Source organism: Lepus europaeus, chromosome 20 (genome assembly GCF_033115175.1).
Source record: "Lepus europaeus isolate LE1 chromosome 20, mLepTim1.pri, whole genome shotgun sequence".
Lineage (NCBI taxonomy): Eukaryota > Metazoa > Chordata > Mammalia > Lagomorpha > Leporidae > Lepus > Lepus europaeus.
In genome coordinates, this window is record NC_084846.1 from 53937472 (window position 1) to 53960521 (window position 23050).

Here is a 23050-nt window from a genome sequence, read left to right on the forward strand (position 1 = left end):
CACCATTTCCACCATACTGATAAATAGATGAAATATAATTTGCTCTTTAGAGGGCAAGTATATTGGGTACACATTGTAGATCCCTAGCTGAATATATAGAATCTGTGACACAATTAGTAGTGCAAGAAGCAGCGACGTGACCTACCATACAGTCGTAACCACAAATCCATAGTTGAAATATGGTTTCACACCAATCCTACTAACAAAAAGAAATATAGGTTAAATTGTCACCCTGTATAATATTATTTGCAGAGTAATGACAAACTGATACTTGTGGCAAAGCATCCTATTCTGTTGTGTTCTTGAGTAGGAATGGTGAGTAGTTAGGGGACATACTCAATCCTTGCTAAAGAAATTTTTTTTTTTTTTTTGTAACAGCAACTTGAACCTTCAAGAAATAGTTATTGGAAAGAAAATACTCAAAGCTCTAAATAAGACTATTTTTACAGTTGACATTGATTAGTTAACTACCTTATTCATTCAAGAGTCAGAGAGAGACAGGGTAAGACAGAGCTTCTATCCACTATTTCAGCTGCAAATGTCTGCACCAACCAGGGTTGGTCCGAGGCGTAAGACTGGGACTAGGAACTCAGTTCAAGTCTTCCACGTGAGTAGCATGGACCATTACCTGAGCCATCACTACCACCTTCTAGTGTCTGATTTAGCAGGAACATGGAGTCAGGAGCTAGAGCCCAGCACCAAACCTGGGTACTCTGGTATGAGATTTAGGCATCTTAATTGACATTTTTACCACTAAGCCAAATGTCCACTGCTTAAATGGCATGCTGGGCTGAACTATTAATCCTTCTCACCCCAGCAGAAGGAGCAGGCCATCAAGGAGAGAGGCACCTTTCTCCAAAGGGAGGAAGGAAACTCGGCTGTGATACGGCCTTGACTAAACAAGTTCAGAGTCGGTGAACTCAAGGGGCTTCCATAGCCTAGACAGCTCATAGCAAGAGTCTCAGGTGATTGCTGACGTCATAAATAAGAGTGCCAATTGTTAAATCAACAACGGGAGTCACTGGGTACATGCTCCCCACGTAGGATCTCTGTCCTTAATGTGTTTTACTATGAAACAAAAACAACACTACTAGTCAAACAATACCCTATACCTGTGCGGTTGTGTGAATGCAGCCTGTTGAAATCCTTGCTTAGTATATACTAAGTTGATCTTCAGTACATGAAGGTAATTGAAAATGAAACTCGATGAAGGACAGGATGGGAGAGGGAGTGGGAGAGAGGAGGGCCATGGGATGGAGGGAGGTTGGGGGGGGGGAACCACAACAATACAAAAGTTGCACTTTGTAAATTCACATTTATTAAATAAAAAAATAACTATATAACAAACAAACAAAAAAAATCCTTCTCAAAGGATTTGTGTTTGTTCATATCCAGTGAGGTGACTTTTTAGATGTCACTATTGCCAATGTCAGCAGTTCTGTTGATAATACATGCTCATTGAAGTCAACATGGATTATTCTTGAATCCTTAGAATTCCTGTATTTCCCTTTTGATGGGCAAGGGTAGCTCCAAAATTTCTTATAGGAGAGTCTTATGAACAAATCTTATTGGCAAGAAGGACAATGGAACCTGTGACTGCATTGGCATTACAAGTACATAATTCTTCCCTGCATTTCATTTAGGGTGTCTGGGGACATTCATCTTATCCAAGCCAAATGGAAAGGAGAGAACAAGCCACAGTTGAGATTAGAGCTACAGTAATTTAAATCTTTGTTACTTTCATATTTTTCTAGGACAAAGAGAGATCTTCAGAAACCAAAAATGAAGTTCACTCTTACGTGGCGGTGCTTTGCACTGTTCCTTCTTCTACATGTGAGTAAGACAAAATTATTCTGAGTCACTTTAATTAAAAATGCTGAGTAAGGAAGGATGGTCGGGGTGTGGTGGAACATTTGCTGGGAACGCATTATTCCCCGTAAGCCAAAGCTAATTTCCTCAAAACTATAGTTTTCCTTACTATTTTATCAACAAATCTCCCCTCTACACTTTCACTAATTTAAATATGTGTTATGGTTTACCCAGAAATTTGAACCTTGTTTGTTTACGGAAATTTAGTATTGATCTGAGAAATCCTCATATTGTTATGGAAGTTAACATAGATGGTTAATGATGTTCTTGGATAAAATGTCTTTTGTTCTTGGATAAAATGTTTTTTGTTTTTCTGTGTGTTTGACATGTGGATTTGAATCATAGTTTCTGGAGGACTTTTCAATATCTGTACTCAGTCTTATTACTGATTTCAAATGTATTTCTCTATCTTTATATTCCACTATCATTCCAGAACCCTTTCTCCAGCTTTTAAGATAATGTTCAATTAATGTAATTTATATTGTTTTATTCCTAAAGGATTTAACTAGTTACAAGTATAATTATTTGAGAAAACACTATCAAATGCCTGTTTACTTATGTCAACATTTTTAACCCACCCTCATCACATCAAATTCAAAAGTACGTGAAAGGGAGATGAGTAAATTTTACTTGACTCAGTTTGTAGTTATCTTGATCCTCATCCTTTTGATCACATCAAAATAATATTTGCCAATGAATTACAGCTGACAGTGAAGACCACTCAGTATCTTGTATTGTGAAACTGACCCAAGCAAAGCTTACATAGGGTTCTAGAATTTCCGTTACTCATTCATGTGTAGGGATAGGCTTAGGGTTCCACCTAAACTGTTTCTCTTTACATTATTCAAGAAAAAACCTCACTGCTGTTCCACAAATGTTAATTTAATTTGTAAGGGAATTTTTATTTTGTAATGTGATAATCACATAAGTAGCATATGGGAATGATTGTTAATGCAACCCTTTTACACCTATATAGATAAAGGCATAGATTCATTTTATTATCTCAGACTATCATATTTTAACTTATGTTTTTCTTTATATAAATTACAGTATAATTTTCTAAAACGAATCCAGTATTTAGAAATGTGGGTTACTTTATGCCATTTGAAATATAACAAAAATACTTAAACAAGAAAATTATGTAAACTAATAGAATATTTTAATTTCTCAATAAATGCCAAAGTTTTATATACTATAGATGCAGAAATATTGACGTACATTATTCATAAATTTATATTGTTATTTCTTATAGTTCAAATAAAATTAAATGTTAGAGTACATATGAATATTTCTGAATAACTGTTTAATAAAGCAAATAATTATATTGGCATAATAGAAGAAAACCTAAAGAAACCACTAAATACTAACAAAACAGAATTGTCTAATCACCTTTTTTTACTATGAAGACTATAGATAATTGTTGGTATATTAAACTAAAGTCATTCACAGTCAAAGCTTTCACTTAGTATATAATATAATAATTATATATTATAATATATAATAATAATTCAAATACTGACAAAGTGCGTAGATTTCCATGGGCCATGAACAGAATGCTTTTTTTGGTTGGTTTATTTTTTTGGTTTGTGGACAGCCCATAGCAGCTAACCTAACTAAACAGAGCACTTAAATGCCTATGTGCTGCCTTTGCTGTGACAGAGAGAAATGTGCCTCTCTGGCTTTATTTGAATAACATATTTAATTTAGAGAACTTGTTCATAAGACAGAATTTAACACACCAATTTCCTTCAAAGAATTGGAAATGTTCTGCAGTGATGCTCATCAAAGAAAAGGCAAATTTTTAAAATGACAATGTTCTTATAATTAATCTCAAATATGATTTTTAGACAACATATTATTGTAAAAAAACAGTATATTTATTAAATTCTATTGATTTGATGTCCAGGTGGCCTATGATGATCAGTTTCAGCCCTCACTTCTCATTAGTCTTCTCCATTATCACAAATTACTCATTTCCTGTCCCTGCTCAGAGGTAATACAACAGGCTCAGAGCAGTGGTTGGGCACAGAGAGCACCAAAACACGCTCATGATGATGACAGTTTTGGTAGTATTGTTTGTTTCCGTAGCTGTCTTTCCCCAGGATGTATACAGGGCACCTACAGCAAGATCCAGAGCTAATATTTTACAAAGTTACATTTTATCCCTGTGGTATTTGGAAGTGTAAGTACATGGACACCACAAGTAATTCTAACCAGTAGTATCATGACTGTATTAAGGATAGTGACATAGAAATCCTGTTGGTTACATCCATTTGTGGATTCTGGATTCTCATTCGTTTAGAGCAGTCTATAGCATATTAGCATACGTCTGAACGGCACAGTCAGTGGGCTTGAACCTAAGAAGTGATTGGCCATTTGTCAAAGTTCCAAAAGGACCATTCTGTAACTCTTCTTTGTGCCTCTAGAAACCACCTGTAACCCAATAGCAGATTTACTGTCTTACGTAAAAGTAAGGAATTTCCAAAGCACATGGTAATTTGAAATCCAATGGTTTTCCTCAGGAGTACATGATTAATGCAGATGAAGCTGTCTAGTCTGTAAGCTCCATGAGAGCAGGGACCTTGTCAGTCTTGTTCACTGTTGAATTTCCAGAAAGTAGAACAGTGCCTGGTATGTGGAAGGCACTTAAAGTATGTATTGTGCAAAAGAACCAGTGTGATGTTTGTGCTGCTTGACTACCTGTTGGTGGCAGCTTGGTGGTCGTATGTGTGGTGCCATTCACTTGAACCTTTAGGGGTGACATCACATATACGGTGGCTAAACTGCTACAAAGGACAACGAGTGTTTGTTTGTAGAAGAATCACATAGATGGTTTGCATGTGAAACACTGAACTCATCTTTATTCATGCAAGCAATATGCCCCCCATGTCTCATTTCTATCTTTGAGCACAGAATCATATATTTATTTAAATCCTCAAATAAACAGTATAGACTCATATACAGTATTCCACTTGGTAAGTGGAATATGTATGTCTTTTACATTGCTTGGTAGTGTTTTTTTTAATATATAATCACTAATGGTTTTATTTTGCCTCTTCATTGATGAAACCAATACCACTTAACTAGCATTTTTTGTTTGCATGAAATTGTCAGCAAAATGTTTAATGTGTTTATGAACTCTATGCAGTTTGTATATTATTTTAAGCACTATTAATTCTGTAATTGAAGTTGTATGTATTTATATATTTATGTTATCTATCTATAAAAAGGATGCTCCAATGTGTACATTATTTTAGGAAGAAAGTCACGGAGACATTTCAGCTACCACTGGTTGAATTCCATCCTCAGTGCTCAAATGTGGTCAAGACCAGAAGTGGGCTCAGCTGACTGTGGCTCTCCTAACAGCAGAGGTTCTGATTTCCCATTCCTTCAGTGTTGAAACATCCTCTATTGAACAGGGCTTTCAACCAAGTTCACTGGAGTTTGTTTCAATATTGCAAGAATGATAAGATGGAAGCTACTGTCATCGGCTTGAACTATTCCTACTCTTACCCAGATGACCATATCTCCACTGTGACTGATGTTAAAACTGCAATAACCAAATAAAGATATGATTGAAAACCCAAGTGTAGAGTTTTTCACTTGCTGTCCTTGCACATACTATTTCCCAATGGCTTCCATGAAATCCCAGGAACAGTTCTTAATTAGTTGTCAGCCATGTAAAGATAAAACTCATAATGATACTTTTGTAAAGAAAGCCAACCTGTGCGAAATAGTCCCTCATGTCCAAATTACATAGTACAAGTGGCACAGATGGTTTATATGTGATGCTATACAAGAGAGAGATAATATTCTAACTTAATTTGAAGATGGTAGGAATATGGCCCAGAAATTGAACGTTTGTCTTGATAATTCTCATATCAACTGCAGATTCTAAGAATACAGCTACAAAAGAAGAATCTAAAGCGTATACATACACTAAACCAACTATTACTCTCTCTATTGTGAGAGCATCAGGATCTTTCCCTACTTTGGCATTTCAAGATATTTAGTTGAATTTTGAAACACAAACACATACGCATTTATACAAATATCATCTAATTAAACATAAAAAGAGGCCTTAACATAGAATCTCTTCAAAATACTTTTCTTTAAATTTCTTAAACCATGTTCCAATTCCTAACTGAGTATCTGAGAATTTTATGGCTGACGATGATTCTTTGTTGTTCACAATTGCTATTGTCAGGGAACTAGTGGTCTGCTTGCTAGCGTGTAAGCTCTGTGAGCACAGGACTGTGTCTTCTGCATCTAACAATGTTTGGATCATCATATTGCCAGCCGATGGGTCTGAAAGCCGGTGGGCAAAAGAGCAAAGTGGCAACAGAGTTGTCTTCAGCTACACTGCTCAAGGATTTGCATATTTTGAAGTCATTTGTGTGGATTCATTTCTCTCTCTCTCTCTCTCTCTCCCTCTCCTTCTCCCTCTCCCTCTCTCTCTCCCTCTCTTCCTCCCTCTCTCCCTCTCTCCCTCCCCTCTAACCCCCCTCTTTTCCCGCCTCCCTCCTTCCTTTCCTGCTATAACATTCACAAGGCATGACAATCAGAACTACTGTACACATTTAAAGTTGTGACATTTAGAGTTACAGCAGTAGTAGTCTAAGGGTAGTACGCGTCGCTCTCCTTTGTTAGTCATCTCTGCTGAGATGGTTTGCTGGCCTCTCCAAAACAGAACTTGCCTTCTCCATCCTAATTAGGTTTGCCTTCCCCAGCACCTCCCCTTTCCTAGGGCACTACCAACCTTTTCCCAATTATATAAATTAAATATCTGGACTTTTTGATTGTTACTGTTCTCTGTGTTTTACATTCAGATACACCACCTTGTTTTTATTATTTGTTCCCACATAGGGTGATCTAGTCCAGGTGTCAACTTCTTGGCTGTCCTCCCCGATTTTCACCTGTGGACTTCTGATGGCTCCCGCCTGAGTTTTTCTAAAATTCTCCTTTCACAACCTTCACTGATCAAAAATCTGGAAAGCATGTTTATTTTAATATCACTTTTCAGTATTAACTGAAGGGTACTGAGCCATTCATATCTCAGGCACTTTGTTTTCTTGGTTTTTTTTTTTTTTATCCTTATGTCATCCATAAAGGATAAATATTAATATTGCTATTCTCATTTAACAAATGAGGAATTGCAGGCTAGAAAGTTTTCTAGCCTGTTCAAAGTGACAAAAGGAGTTTTACTTCTTTCCCTCCCTTGCCTTTTCCCTTCCCTTTCTTCCTTTCTTTCAAGCATTCAAGGCTCCGCGTAACCCGGCCCTCCCTGACGCCATTTATTCCGTATGGTTACTCTACAAGGTGGTTCCCTGCCAGTCTCACAGGTGCCAATTCCAGTCTCTGGACTTCTGTGCATCCCATTCCTTCCCTTATGAAAGTCTTCCTTCTCCTCTCTGCTGATTCAGACAACACCTGTACCCAAGGTCCAGTCCAGATTCTGCATTGACTCTGTAGCCCTTCCTGGCTCTCTTTGCTCCGTCCTCTCTCCCACCTCTGAATTGTGGTTGTGTTGTATACTATATCATGTAGCGATTAGTGATATGCTGTTACATTGAACATACACAGTGAGGTATACCGGAGAACACTGAGACTCCACCAGGATTAGCCTGGGTAGACAGGTCAATTTAGCACGATTTTTGTGTTAGGTACGGTGGATAACGTACAAAAGAACATAACACTATTACTGCCAGAAATACACTTGGGAAAACATCAATCTCGGAACAATGTTGATAGATTGAGGCCAAATTAGTGTGTATTTCAATGGGTATAGTAGAGAGCAAGCAATATTCCTACATCAGAAGGAAAACTAGAGCAGGCTGAGGTTGGAAGGTTTTTTATCCCCCCAAGAAAATCTCTGTACACAACATTGACTTCAAAATATCACAGATTTATGAGCATCACCAAGAACATCAGTCACAGCCACAAAAGAAATTTTAAATCTATATAAATATGGGTTAGAAAGGACCGTATGTCAGACAGTATTTTTTTTCACACACACATATCTACTCTGAAAGAGCTCTGTAATGGTGATGATGATTAACTGAAACTCAAAGAACTAATGTCAATCTGTAGCAAAAATGCTACAAGTGCTCACAAAACCAATTTAAAGAGATTAAAATCGATTATCAGAGGCAGAAAACACATTTTGTGTCCTCTGTGAAATAAATAGGGTATATTTCTGGCAGTGTACACAATCCAAACACAAATAAATTTTAGCTGAAAAAAAATTAAAGAAAAAGCATATTTACTATGTTTTGTCTATGCTTAATAACTTGACCTATGATTCTTTAGAGTTCCAAACAAGACAAAGTTAATGTAATACTGGTAATTTTTTTTTTTGGAAATTAGATTATTTTCTTTGTTTACTCTAAACTTTACAAGGATAATAAAATTCAAATCATCTGTAGATGATAAAGAGTTACATGAGTATGTGTGGGTGTTATGTATTTTTAACAGTAAATGGAAAATAACACAAATACTAAATTTATAAGTGTAATTTGTTGATGAAATGTAAATATAATCTATGGTTATGAAGCAAAAAGACATTCTCCATGGAGGCATAAATAAATATTGCTTGCTTAAAGAAAAAAATTAATGTTTTCCATGTTTTGATTGGCTCATTTAATGCTCATGCATTCCTCTTCTCTGTAAGTGACTGATTTTCCTTTTTAACACAGCAACCAATGCCAGTTAACCCTGCCTCTTCAAATGACACCCATCCAACAGTTGAACCTGAGCCATTTCTGTACGTCATAGGACGCAAGAAGCTGATGGATGCACAGTACAAATGCTATGACCGAATGGAACAGCTACCTCCGTACCAAGGAGAAGGTAAAGAGAAGGATGCGTGTGGACCTGTCTGAAACATCAGTGAGACTTGTTTTCTTCCATGGGTAAAAACGTGTTGAATAATTTAAATGTAATATGCCTGTGGTTTTCACACGATGGTAGGTGTGTTTATCTCAAGCAGCAGAAATGCCTGCTTCCAATGCTCAGGTTCATCTGCCTTCCGTCTGGCTAATGTCTTCTCTCATGATAAAATTACTGCAATAAGTCCATATTCACACCCAGCGAGCAGGAGGAAGACAGGACTTGGTGAGGAAGGGGAAGAGGGAATTGTGAGCAGAAAGCTTGCCTGAGGTAGAACCTGTGAAAATCCTGTAGGATTGGGTCAGTTAGGCAGTATCTGCCCTTAACTGTCAATTGGCTGGCAACCCATGCCATTTCTTCCCCCTTTTCAAGAGAAGTAGAGATAGATACCTCCTAGGCAGACATTGTTTATCTCTTACCTTCTCTAGAATGCTTAGTGTGACTGCCCAAATGTGTTCAGGGCTAAGCATATACTACTCCCTGGAGACGACCCAGAGGAACATGACAGGAAGATGTGATGGCCAAGCATGGCAACATCCATTATGTTCTCTCTGGCCCTTAACCCATTTAAAGACGGCCCTACTCAGTAGAGAGCAAATGGCCAAGTATATTCTGTAACCACACATGGTTTCCTTTCAAATAGTTCAAGTCTTAATTTGTAATTCCTACTTTTAGCATTTCCTTTGCAACAAGCAGCAAGTCCATGGAAAGATGGCTACATATTATTCTTCAGTTTGCATCATTTCAGTGTTTATCAAGAACTGAAAAGGCATTGGATGCAGCTGTACCCAAAGGATTTCTCTAAAGTAAATGAGACAAGAAAAAAAAAAAAAAACAGGCTGGGAGGGGACGAGAATACCTTTATATTCTTAGAATGATATCCATGAACTGCACTGAATCTTTTCTCTTGGTATTAATAGCACATTAATAGGGAAAAAGTGAAAAAAGAGAACTGAACTGGTATTTTCAGAAACCAAGTGAGTTCAGTCTCTTTCACTTAGATCTTGGCCAACTTGGAGAATTGAACTTTTTAAAAAGTTTTTATTTATATAAGGTGAACAAATTTCATGTATTTCATATATACAGGTTTAAGAGCCTAATGATACTCCCATCATACTCTCCTGCCTGCCTATGCTCCCACCCCACCTCCTCCTTCCTTTCTTATTTTTTTCTTTTAATTTTACAATGATGAACTTTCAGTTTATAATAGTAAGTTTAACCCTTCACTGAATAAATAATTCAATTCAAAATAGTAACTAGAAAAGCCACTTTTCCTCAAGAGTATAGGAAAGAGCTGTAAACAATCATCAAATCTCAAAATGTCGTATAGATTTCATTTTTTTGTCTGTGTATTAGTTATCACAAATCAAGGAAAACCTATGATGTTTGTCTTTTGGAGACTGGCTTATTGCAGTGAACTTTTGTGTTGCCTGGACTGCCTTCCAACACTCTTGCTCATTCTTCTGTATTCTGTTATTGAGGCAAATCTTGATGTTTTAGGTTAGATTTAGTTTTGAAACCAGCAGGAAAGCACTTGGAAGCAGTGTTGATTAATACATACATGATCAAACTGGGTATTCTTTTATTCAGTAACAAAGTATAATTCTAAAATATATGATTCATTAACTACCTGCAAATGCTTGTCCATTCAGAATTTGGAGCAATGACCTCACCCTTAGATTAAAATAGAACTGTACAAGCAATTCCTCTGAAGGCAGTAGTAGGTCCGAGTGTTCCAAAGCCATTTCAGCTTTTCAAGGCAAGCCTCTATCCAGGGCTGAAATCACATACACTTTCACAACAGTCCCTTTGTACCATTTCTGGATATATGAGGGGTTTTCAAAATGTTCATTATGAAAATACTCAGCATGTATCTGAACATTTTTGTACCAAAATATATTTATCTTTTCGCTCCATTTTCCACAAATGTTCTGAACTATACTCGTATTTTAAAGGAATGTTTTTGGAGGAAAGAGTGAATACATAGAGCATGTGCAACAAGAGCAAACAGAGAAACTCCTACAAAGGTGTAAATTCCATTAGTGCAGGTGAAGTGGACGCCTTCATTTTGCTGCTGTTTTTCGCTGTCTCCGTGCCCAAGTGGAAAGTCCCAGAAGAACATATGCTCAGTGTCTATGAGCTGTGAAATCCTGTTGAGGATTCCACTATTTTTTGACAACTTTTAAAGTCTCTTGTTTAGTTTAAACCTGGACTCCAAATAAAATATTTGGTTGTAAGAACCAGACTGCCAAGGACAAATTCCCTGGAGAAAATTCAGGGACCTTTTGTCAGTTCCTGGATTTCATTGTTTCCGAATAAAATAAATAACATATAGAATTAGTTTTCTCATTAATATTAATAAGTGATCAAATGCAAAATGCTGATAAATGTTGCAAAATCTTTTAACAATATCCCCACCCTTGATAAATGTTGCAAAATCTTTTAACAATATCCCCACCCTTGAAATTTTTTTCAAGGTACTGAATAAGTAATTGTCATCAGTTTTGTCAATATTGTCTTATAGGATCATTCTTCAGATCCTTCTGTCCATAATGATGTAAAAACAGCACCTCTTACAGCAACTGCAAGACCTATTAAACCAAATCCAATTTAGTTTAAAGGATAAAGTGTTGGGAAATTACAACTTAGCACAAATCTCAAAACCCACTTGATTAATATCCAACCTATACCCCAGAGTTACCTCACTTACTATTTAAGAAATAGCAGAGTGAAACATAATCGTTAGGGTTGCTTGCTCTTTGAGAAGCACAGTTTGAAACTTCTTACAAAGTAGGTCCTGAAAACTGCTTGTTATCCAGTGAGATCATTTCATGGGAGATATGCTAAGGCTATTTGAAACTTTGTTTCCAAAATAAATGACTTGGTTTGAAATGTGGGCAATGAGCGAAATAGATGGTTCACCTACCTGTAAGATGTCTGGGATCCTCTTCTGCTGTTAAATCCACATGCCTTCAATATTCATTTGCTTCTCCACGGACAGGTCCCTACTGCAACCGGACCTGGGATGGATGGATGTGCTGGGACGACACTCCGGCTGGAGTCCTGAGCTTCCAGTACTGCCCAGATTATTTTCCAGACTTTGATCCAACAGGTATAGTATTGATTTCCACTTTGTTTTTCCTATGAAGCTTGCAGAGTTTCCATGTTTCTGAAAAGAAAATCAAATATAAAATGTACCTACCTAATCATACTCCACATTTTAGCACATTCTGAAGGTGTTCTGTAATTCAGATATTATTCAGTCGTACAGACATGGCCCGTTGTCCTTAGTTTTAGAATTATATTGCTGCTCAGCTGTGCATATTGTTATCAAATTTTGGTTTATAAAATTTGTTTTTTTAAAAAACCTTGTGAATAGCCTTATTTAAATGTGGGGCTTTTAAAATGTTTTTAATTGTCTCATATTTGTCATATGCAAATACTTGACCTTGAATTTGTTTATACTGTGCTGGCATAACATGTACAATGAAAACTTTAAATAACCTTGAAAATTAAATTCAACTGTCATGCTTAATGGAAAATAAAGAAGGTGTAACTCTTGATATACCATTTCTGTTCCAGTAGCAGATTTTAAAATTCATTTGGTAAGAAAGATAAATACCACAGTGATTGGTCATACCAACACCCAGTTCTGTGCCTGGGTTGACTGGGACAGATGTCTGTTATGTAAGTGAGTGGTCCCAAATTGACTTGAGTTGTGGAAGTTATAAAGGAATGCTTTTCTTTCAATATCACTTTTTCAAAATATTTTCACACATGTTTTCTCATGTTAAACTCACTAAGTTGGACACAGAACTGCAAGTGAATTTAGTCAAGACTTTACAGCTAATACCTGACCTTCTCTATATAATCAAGCACAGCAGTCTAGAAAGTCATTTGTGGAATAGTATTTCTCAATCTGTGTACAAACTTGTACAAGTTGAAATACTTCTAGAACATTGAAGAGCGGACTCCGTATTCCTTGAGGATCCAGGTGGCCATACTGGTTTTGTTAGGAGCTAGACTGGGGTTCTCCAGCAAGGTGAAGGTGTAGTAGAGTATGAGATTCTGAGTGGAGTGAGCAGTGAGGGGGGTAAAGTTGTGCATCTCAGGCTCATCAGGGATGCAGACCCATGGGAGGTCTGCAGTTGGAGGCTTCCCCATGGTGTGTGCTCAGCAACCACACACAGGAACTTGGGTAGGTTGTGTGACAGCCCCAATCCAGAGAGCAGGCAGATGTACACAGTGAGTGATTCTCAGCTTGGCTGGGAAACTATAAATGGAGAGATTGAGAGATTGAGAGATTGAGAGATTGAGAGATTGAGAGAGAGAGAGAGAGAGAGAGAGAGATTGAGAGAGAGAGAGACAGAGAGACAGAGAGACAGAGAGAGAGAGAGAGAGATTGAGATTGAGATTGAGATTCCTAATGCTGAATAGCCCCCCCCCCCCCCTGGATTCTGATCTAATTTGTTTGGAGATCAGGACTTTTGAAAGTTTTACATGTGAATAAATGTGCAGCCAAGATGAAACTGTGTAGTCAACAATGAAATAAATCCCAATGAGAAGGTGGCCAGGACCAGGGAGGCTCAACCAAGTGCATTAAGTAGCTGTGCCAGTGGGAGCCAGAGCCCAGCCTCAGATGTGACTGATACTGGGAACAAGGAAGGGTACTTCAGGGTGGGGTTGGGGAGGGGGTGTTAGCAGCCCAGATCCAGGAACCGGGTTTCAGGGACAGAAAAGTTTTGTTTTAAGAAACCAGATAGGAAATCTGCCTGATTGCAATACATCTGGGGTAAGGTACTGAAAAGGGGTCTAAATCTTAGTTATAAAGGAGACCCAAGTGCTAAAACAAGTGGAATCGACAACAAACACAACATGGAGTCCTTGTTGGGGGAGAGATTTGTACTCAAGGGGGAAGTAATCCAGAGCCAGCAGAGAGTGCTTAAATTGCTCTAGGATCCCAGTTAGAGCAGAGAGAGGAATCTGCATGAGATGATGTTTGGAAAATGCTCTTTGGACTCTCCGTGGCCACCACCACCTCACTGAGGTATAGGTAAAGGAAATGGGATGGCAGAGGGGCTCTTTCCAAAGCAGAGCAGGCCAGAAACTTCTGGGAATGCCCCTTTTGGATGGCAAAGTTGGGACGTGCAGAAAGGGGGCTCGGCTCAGCGCCTGGCTCCGCGCTGCATTCCTGTGAACTCACTACATACCATTTGATGATAATGCTTTAGGCTCTCCCTCTCTCTCCCCAATAATGGATGCTCCGTTATCTTTGATTTGACAACTACAGTAGAGGTAACATCAATGGCTCAAAGAGCAGTGCTGCAGTTGAGGCTACTTGGCCAGTTCCAAAGTGGCAACCATCTCTCGCCAAAGCAGCTGTAACTGTCGACCGAAGGGCAAGGTTTTGATCAGCAGAACAGGGATCTCCAGGCAGAGATCCATCTTCCAGCCTGGTTTAGATAGCTCGCAGCTGGGGGATGATCCACATCAAAGGAAATAATAACGTGCATTCAGTATGTCTGTTCACAAAGCTGTATCTGATCCAACGCACTCAAATAAAAAATAGGGCTTTTATTATTGACTTGAATTCTTTTTTTTTTTTTTAAGATTCATTTATCTGAAAGGCAGAGGGAGGAGGAGCGAGAGAGAGAGATTGATTTTTCATCTGCTGGTTCACTCCCTAAATGGCCATTATAGTCAGGTCTGGGTCAGGCTGAAACCAGGAGCCAGGAACTCTATCCAAGTCTCCTGAATGGGTAGCAGAGGCCCAAGTACTTGGCCCATTTTCCACTGCCTTTCCAGGTGCATTAGCAGGAAGCTGCATCGGAAGTGGAGAAGAGGGGACTCAAACCAGTGTTCCAATGTAGGATGTAGGGGTTGCAAGCAGGGGCTTAACCCACTGCTCCACAACACCAACGCGTATTGACCTACATCTTAGTGATGCACAAAACACGTTAGCAAAAATGTCAGGGATTTCATTTTGAAAAAAAAAAAAGTGATTGATAATAGAGTGAATAATACTGAAATTCAAAAGAGCTGACAGGATGAAGGAAGATGCAAGAATGTAAAAACCAAAGTTTCAGAGGAGTCATTTGCTTAGAGTAAAATATTCAATTAACATTCTTCAAATATTGAAAGAGTTGTCAGGTGCAGGAGGACAAATTCTCCGTAAGTGCAACAGTTAAAATGAGGAAATGGCTCAGTCCAGACTTCCGTTAAAGCAATAATGTTTCTTCCAGTTTAATCCATGAGTGGAACGGGCTTCTTCCCCCATACATGGGTGCATAACTTTGTTAAACCAATTTATTTTCATCTTGATTTTAAAATAATACATTCTGGGACAGGCATCTGACGCAGCAGGTCAGATGCTGCTTGGGAGAACCACATCGCATATCTGAGTGCCTGGGTTCCAGTCCTGGCTGTTCTCTGGATTCCAGCTTCCTGCTGGTGTGCACCCTGGGAGGTAGCAAATGATGGCCCAGGGAGTTAGGTCCCTGCCACCCACGTAGGAGACCTAGACTGAGCCCCAGCCTCCCCAGACCTAACTATTGTAGGCATTTGGGGAGTGAACCAACAAACGGAGATTTCTCTTTGTCTTCTGTCTCTGTCTGCCTTTCAAAATAAATAAATTTTGAGAATATTGCTTTCTTACAAGATAACAAAGTGTTGCCATTACAAACACCTTTTTAAAATCACAGGTAAGATTAGATTGGTTATCATCAATCCCAGGATCTTTTCTGTGATATGAAGAGAGATGATTTAAGTGAAATCTTTATGAGAGGCAAGAAAAATATGACTTCCTGACATATCTTTTAGTTTTGAATTTCTTTGTTCTATTGGCTTTAACCATAGGAATTGCTAATCTTTGACCATTTGATCCACAAAAACTAATTTCATGCCATTGGCCTAATAAAAACATTGCATATAAATGAAGTAAGCCATGGTTTTGATCTTCTCATGTAGTCCCTACTGTAATCAGAAGTGAGTCTGTTAAAAATTGAATTCAGGTATAGCTATATATAACTTTGGAGTCTGATAGCCTTGGATTTAAATTCTGGCTCAGTCCTAGTGATGTTTTTAAAACTGTAGAACCTCTGCCACTATTTGTAAAGTGGAGTTGGCGATGCCTGCTTCACAGTGAGCCTGCTGCAGATGGCATGAGACGAGCATATTAACTCATCTGGGATGATACACGACTCATGTAGTTTCTATGAGCTTATATTCACATTCAAGTGAATACACCTTTGAAATGGCTTTTAGGATTTAACTGATTATTTTTCCTTCTTGGAAAATTTTTGGTATACTAATGGAACTATTATGTTTCCTTAACAGAAAAGGTTACAAAATATTGTGATGAAACAGGAGTTTGGTTTAAACACCCTGGGAACAACCAGACCTGGTCCAACTATACTATGTGTAATGCGTTCACTCCTGAGAAACTGCAGGTAGGCTGGGTTTCACATCTCAGCGTGGGGTGAGAATGCCATTAGGTGTGCATGGAAATGGATGCATAACTGTGCAGTATCTGCTACCCAGAAGCCAGGATTCTTTACCAAAGGAAATCAGATGATGACCTGTTAAGTTCTAGGTTCTCCATGCAATGGCATTAGAGCAAATAATGTTTCACTTCTTGCTTGTCACTCAGTGACAATGGACATTCCATGTGCAGATGGAATCAGGTGATTTATGGCAAAGGAATTGTGTCCACAGAGCAGTTGATGGGATTCTCACTGACGCCAGAAACTAGGTAGCATTTTCAAGGGCTCCCTAACATCTCTCCCCTTCCAGAAGACTTCTAAAACTACAGATTTTTCCACAAGGCACAAGCTAATGGTTGCCTCTCCGTGTTGGAGACGGTGTTAGTTTTACTATCAGACTTCGAAGAAATCCCTAAAATGGGACTTCTTGTCAGCCCATGGATACAGGGTGGCTGTTTACATTATTTCCAGAAGGAGCCCATTCTGATTTGTTAGCACTTATGTCTTGGTGGCAGTTAAATATTTTGACATCATCTCTGGTAGAAACATTTATTTAAGCAAATGGGGGGGGGGGGAGGAGAAAGCCCAGATCTTCGATGAGATCCATTGGAAATGTGAAAAGATCACTAAGCCTGCAATTAGCCTTCCTAGTCCATGGACCTGGGAGAAACAGTTAGTCAAGTTTCCCTATCTCTGAGAATCCTGCCGGCTGCAGCAGAAACCTACAGTAGTGTTCCCTTCAAGGTGGGGCAGTGAACTCATTTCTGGGCTGGAAGCTAAAAGCACATCATGCTTCTGTTTTCTCTTAAGAAGCATGGGAGTATAGGAAACTTTCCTTTTATTAAAAACAGAACAAACAACAGCAAAAGGTAAGCAAGTTGATTAGATTAGCCACCAGTTGATTGGAAGGACCCCTTGTCACAAGCATAGACAGAGAGCACTAAAGCCAATGACCTCTTCACAAACTGCCGAGTCTACCCTGAAAATCAGATGCATGTCTACACCCTAACGGAGAACTGTTGACTTGCTAAAGTCTGATTGAAATGACAGGTTACAGTTAGGAATTTCCTAAATGAGTGCTGGATGTGACTTCACAAATATATATGTGTATATATATATATATATATATATATATGTATGTATATGTATATATTTAGTTAATATATGTATATATATTTAGTTAACGCTATATATATATACATATATATATATATATATATATATATAAAACCATGTTAACTGAGTTAGAAATAGTGCAAGTTCAGATAAACAGTTCTCGAGTGTTGCCATGTTTGACCTTCTCACATTGGTCTCATCTGAGAAGGAAGTAAAGAATTCTAAGATATGTTCCCTTCTATAATGTTTAAAATTATTTACACAAATCTTCCATATAAATATTGTCACAAAAACTGAGGAAACCAACCTAGAATGTAATTTTTAAAAATTTTATTCAGTCCTGAGAGACAGAAAGATGGCACCTGAGTTATGAGCTGCTGGTTTAGGTTTAGTCTCACCCAGTCTGACCCTAATTCAGAGGAATACGTTTGTTTTTTGCTTTTTTAAGTGAGGGAAACTTTATATTTTTAAGTGAGGGCAACTCTGAAGGCAACTAAAACCAGGAGTCCATTTATAGAAGTTGTCTTTCAAAAATAGCTGGGAATTATGTGAATTTTCTTGGAAAATAGCCAGAAAACAAATTCCTGGGAGAAAAGACAGACGCTGAAAAGACTCTTAAATTCTACCGACCCAAGGAAACTATCTGAATGTGTTTTTTTGTTTCAGCTCCAGTTATAAACCAACTATTCCAACTTTGTTATCATTATTTGTGAGGATTTAAATACTGTTAGGAAATTGATATCAACACAGAAAATGGGCACCAATATGTAAATGCCCCGTCAGATGGTATAATGGGCACAATTCAGGAGAAGCTGATTAGTCCACTTGGAAATTTTGAGGACTAAGCAGGGAATATTTGTCTCAGGACAGCAATAATGCACGTAACCAAAGAGTTCTATGAGCTTTGAGAGTGTCTTACTAGAATTGGTGTTTCAATCTCAGACCTTTCACAAGGCGATTAACAAGAATGGGAATGTTCCAGGTTATGTGACTCTTCCATATTTATCTACACTACATTTGTGTTCATACCAAGACCCCAATAAACTGTGGAAGAAACTTCAAATAAGTCAAGCAGTAAAAACACAACTACAACATTATACACAAAGTATGCTTCATTAAGAAAAAGAGCAAGTGAAAACAAACACCCCCAGCTCCAACAGATTCCTCTCTACTTCAGTTATAACTGATGAAATGAAATAATACTAATTGCAAAAGCTGGTGTCAAAATTGTGTGTGTATGTATGCGAGAGACAGAGGCAGAGACCGAGAGAGATGGATGACTGGATCAATCTCTTCTTTTTGTATGGTGAAAATGAAATCTCTTCTCTCTGTATGATGACTAGGCTAAAGATGCTATGGTATGCCATTAATGAAGGAAGACATTCTTTTGGAGGCAACTAACATACAACTATAAGCGAAGAACTAACATTAAGCATGACTATGGGAAAAAAGAATTAACAAATGGCTGTCAAGGAGAAAAGTTTTGGTTCTTCAACCAGCTACATTTTAATGATACTGTTTTTTTTATTTTTCAAATTTCCTTTTTTAATTGACATATAAAATTGTTTGTATTTTAATCCTAGGTTAAGCAAAATCACCTGCCACCATACTTTCTGCTCCCTCTGTTTATACCTAGTGCTGAGAGACAGGAGAATACGGATATTAGATTACTATTCTGCCAGGTCTGTGAAGTAGACATGGCCAATGTCTATGATAAGACTCCCGAAATTAAACCTAGCCTGCATCATTTGCTGGGCATAAAGAATGATAATTTTTAACGCTTTGAAAACTTACATATAATTTTTATGTGTCTGTTAAGAAACTTGAAAATAATAATAATAAAGCTAGTTCTGAAATATATTTTTAAATTAGTTTAATTCATCTCAAGCCACTTTATTCTTTAAAATCAATTGTTTCTATTAAATAATGAGTAAAGATTAAAAATAATTTCATTCTCTGAAATATTTGTTGTAATTTTAGTATCCTTTTTTAAAGGAGGAAACAATGTATTGATTTATACTTGTATTTAGAAGCAGAAGCTATTTCCCCTTTTTATAATTATTTACTCATCTGTGGCTTCTACACTTTTTTCTGTGTTCCAGAATGCATACGCACTATACTATCTGGCTATTGTGGGTCATTCTCTGTCGATTTTTACCTTGGTGATTTCCCTGGGGATTTTTATGTGTTTCAGGTGAGTACGCGGACTGCCTCTGCTTTTTATTCTAAATTATTGAAGTAATTGGTAAATTCTGCAAGAGTGAGGTTGAGGATTACCCGCTAATCACAAGAAACAGGCAACTGTAGGAGCCATGAAGTAGCCAGAAAATTAAATGAATAACATGGTTTTTTAACCCCATCTTTGAGGCTAACAGGGCATGCTCGCTATCACTGTCAAAGGCAGTATTCCTCCTCAAAATCATACATCATCCTTGTGAGCCCGGGAGTATACTGTGGTAAGAGAGTAAAGGTACCACTTACTGTGGCTAAGGCTCCTCTTGGGGATCTTCCACCTTCTCTTATCCCCACTCAAATAGAGGAAGACCACAGACACCAGTTCAGATGCACTCTGCCCGCAGTGAGCTATGTCACAAGGAGATTTGGCCAGAAAAGAAATGGGGCTGGGAAGGCCAAGAAGGGGTTGCCTGGGAAAGAAGCTGAGTCCCGAGTCTCTCTGCTGGCATTAGCTCACACTGTGCGGAGGAAGGAGAGCTTCTGGAAGATGGCAGCATGTTGTCTAGGGTCAGTTCTGTGCCCTTGCAAGCCTATTGTTGTTAACCACAGTCATCTTCCAAAACTCGCCAATGAGCCTGTGATTATAAAGTAAATTGAAATTATGTTATGCAAAAATTGAAGGAACAAAAAAGAAAGAAATGAAGGAGACTGGATTGAGCAAGGGAGAGAGGGAAGTGTGGTTATCTTAGAATTATATCTATGAAATGCATTAAATCTGTTTTTTTAGGTTAATAAAATTTTTAAAAAGACATTAAGAAGAATAAAATTCCAATGAGGATTTAGAATGAGACTGAGTCTATGTACTTGACTGATTATCTACAACAAAATGATTAAGCTAATACCGACACTGATTTTACAAAAATGGAGAATTTAGGATGTTGATTCTAATTTTCAGGAAAGACCTCAAAACGATGTGAGGCAGTAACATTGTTGTGTTAATTTGGTGTTATGTCTTTAAATGAGAGGTCTGAGGTATTACACTAACCCATTTTTTGTTGTTTGTGTAGTAAGTTTTTATTTATATAAGGTGAACAAATTTCATGTACTTCAGATACACAGATTTAGGAGCTTGGCGATACTACCCACCCTACCTCCCTACTGCCCTGTGCCCACCCTCCCTCCTCCTTCCTTCCTTAGTCTTTCTTTTAATTTTTACAATGGCATACTCTGTTTGTTTGTTTTTTTAAGATTTATTTATTTATTTGAAAGTCAGAATTACAGAGAGAAAGAGAGGCCAAGAGAGAAAGAGAGAGAGGTCTTCCATCCACTGGATCACTCCCAAATTGGCTGCAACAGCTGTAGCTGCTCTGATCTGAAGCCAGGAGCTTTTTCTGGGTCTCCCACGCAGGTGCAGGGGCCTGAGGATCTGGGCCATCTTCTGCTTTCTCAGGCCATAGCAGAGAGCTGGATTGGAAGTGGAGCAGCGGGGTCTCAAACTGGCGCCCATTTGGGATGCCAACACTGCAGGCGGTGGCCTTACCCACTATGCCACAGCACCAGCCTCTCTCTGTTTTATACTCATAAGCTTAACCCTCCACAAAGTAAAGAATTCAACAAAGAGTAAGAAGAAAAAACACTGTTCCTCAACAGTAGAGACAAGGGCTGTAAATAATAATTAAACCTCAAAATGTCAGTTTCAGTCACATATATTACATAAATTTTTTGTACTTTACTAGTTATCACAGATCAGAGAAAACATATGATATTTGTCTTTTTAGGACTGGCTTATTTCACTAAGTATAATGGTTTCCCAGTTGCATCCATTTTGTTGCAAAAGATAGGATTTCACTCTTTTTTTACAGCTGAGTAGTGTTCCACAGTGTATATATATTTACATTTTCTTTACCCAGCCATTAGTTAGTAGACATCTGGGTTGATTCCATATCTTAGCGATTGTGGATTGAGCTGCGGTAAACATGAGGGTACAGATAACTCTTTCATGTGCTGATTTCATTTACCTTGGGTAAATTTCCTAGAGTGCGATGGCTGGGCCATATGGTAGACATGTTTACAGCTTTCTGAGGTATCTCCATATTGTCTCCACGGTGGCTGCACCAGTTTACCTTCCCACCAAGAGAAGACTCGGGTACCTTTCTCCACATCCTTGGCAGCATTCATTGTTGATTTCTGTATGAGAGCCATTCTAACTGGGTTGAGGTAAAACCTCACTGTGGACTTATTTACATTTCCCTGACAGCTGGTGATCTTGAGCATTTTTTCATGTGTCTCTTGGCCATTTGAATGTCATTGCCCCTTCTTGCAAACACAGACTAAGTTCTACACTACTATGGTATCTTACACTTCTTACACTTTCATACTTTCCCTCTCCTACAGTTTCTGCTTTTCAATGTGGAGAATGAAATTGGCTAGGAAAAAGAATCTTGATATTCTGTTCTCTATTGTTTGGATTTGGTGGCAGCTAAATAGCTAATAAGTACCTGTTCAGCTAAATATCTTACATGTGTGTAAATATCTGATATGGGAACATGCCTCATGGACTTATATAGGCAGAGGGACTGTTCATTTTGTTCAAGCTGAAGACTCCTTCATCAGAGATCCCTACAGGCATGAGCTAACTTAGGTGGGGATCAACAAGCTCTAGAGCCAAGATAGCTCTGACAATCGCTGTCTGATGGTGCTGCTCAGCTAACACTCCAAGACAATACTGTTTGGAGACGTCAGATTAAGAAGAAAACCATCAGAGTGTGTTTCTACAAAACTTAATTCACAGATGCTTGCTTCTTTAGGTTTTATGTCTACATGATTATACTAGAAAGCGACATATGAGAAAACACGTAACAACTTGAATACTTGAAAATGTTTGTCATCTTTAGAGCAATGTAAAACCAGAGCTTTTCAGCTAGCTGTATATTTAAGTGAAACTGCAAAATATGCTTGAATCACAGCAAACCCTAGTAATAAGAAAGCAGGCATACCCCACACTGGCTTTCTAAAGTGTACTCACAGATGTAGATTCAGAGTGAGCTAGCCACGTGTTCTTTAGAGATGTACCAAGTTTAGTAGTTATGCTTGAACGTGAAATCAATTCTATAGAAATAATACAGGTAAGGTACCTGGATTCGTGTCTGACACAAAACAGGTGAAGTGCAAGAATTTGGTATCACTATTAGGATCATCATTTTTTTGGTACTGATGATGGTTGTGGTGGTGCAATACAAATGGTGAAGAAAAGCTTGTATAGGCTCAGACTACTATAAATAATGCTCCGTACTTCCAAGATGTGTATGTAATTAAATATGCAATGATTCATATGTCTTAACTTGATTTTTATTAAAATATCACCATGACTAAACTAAAGAAAATTAAACCAAAGGGAGAAAACCACCTACAAACCTGTCCTTAGCACATTCACTATTTCTTCCAAAACCGTTTTAACTTTTGTATACATCTTGGTCAAGATTCTTATGCTGGGTAAGCAGTATAACTGAACATTAAATAAC

The 23050-nt window shown here is 38.1% G+C and overlaps 1 protein-coding gene across 1 annotated transcript in view; it reads left to right on the forward strand.

Moving 5' to 3' along the window:
• Window positions 1-1743: 1743 nt before the first annotated feature.
• Window positions 1744-23050, forward strand: part of CALCR (calcitonin receptor) — a 47780-nt gene continuing 26473 nt past the window's right edge. The window contains exons 1-5 of the mRNA XM_062178596.1: window positions 1744-1833; window positions 8565-8718; window positions 11759-11869; window positions 16093-16205; window positions 19457-19548. Coding sequence (XP_062034580.1) covers window positions 1783-1833; window positions 8565-8718; window positions 11759-11869; window positions 16093-16205; window positions 19457-19548 — 521 coding nt within the window. The 5' untranslated portion in view covers window positions 1744-1782. The remainder of the gene's footprint in view (window positions 1834-8564; window positions 8719-11758; window positions 11870-16092; window positions 16206-19456; window positions 19549-23050) is intronic.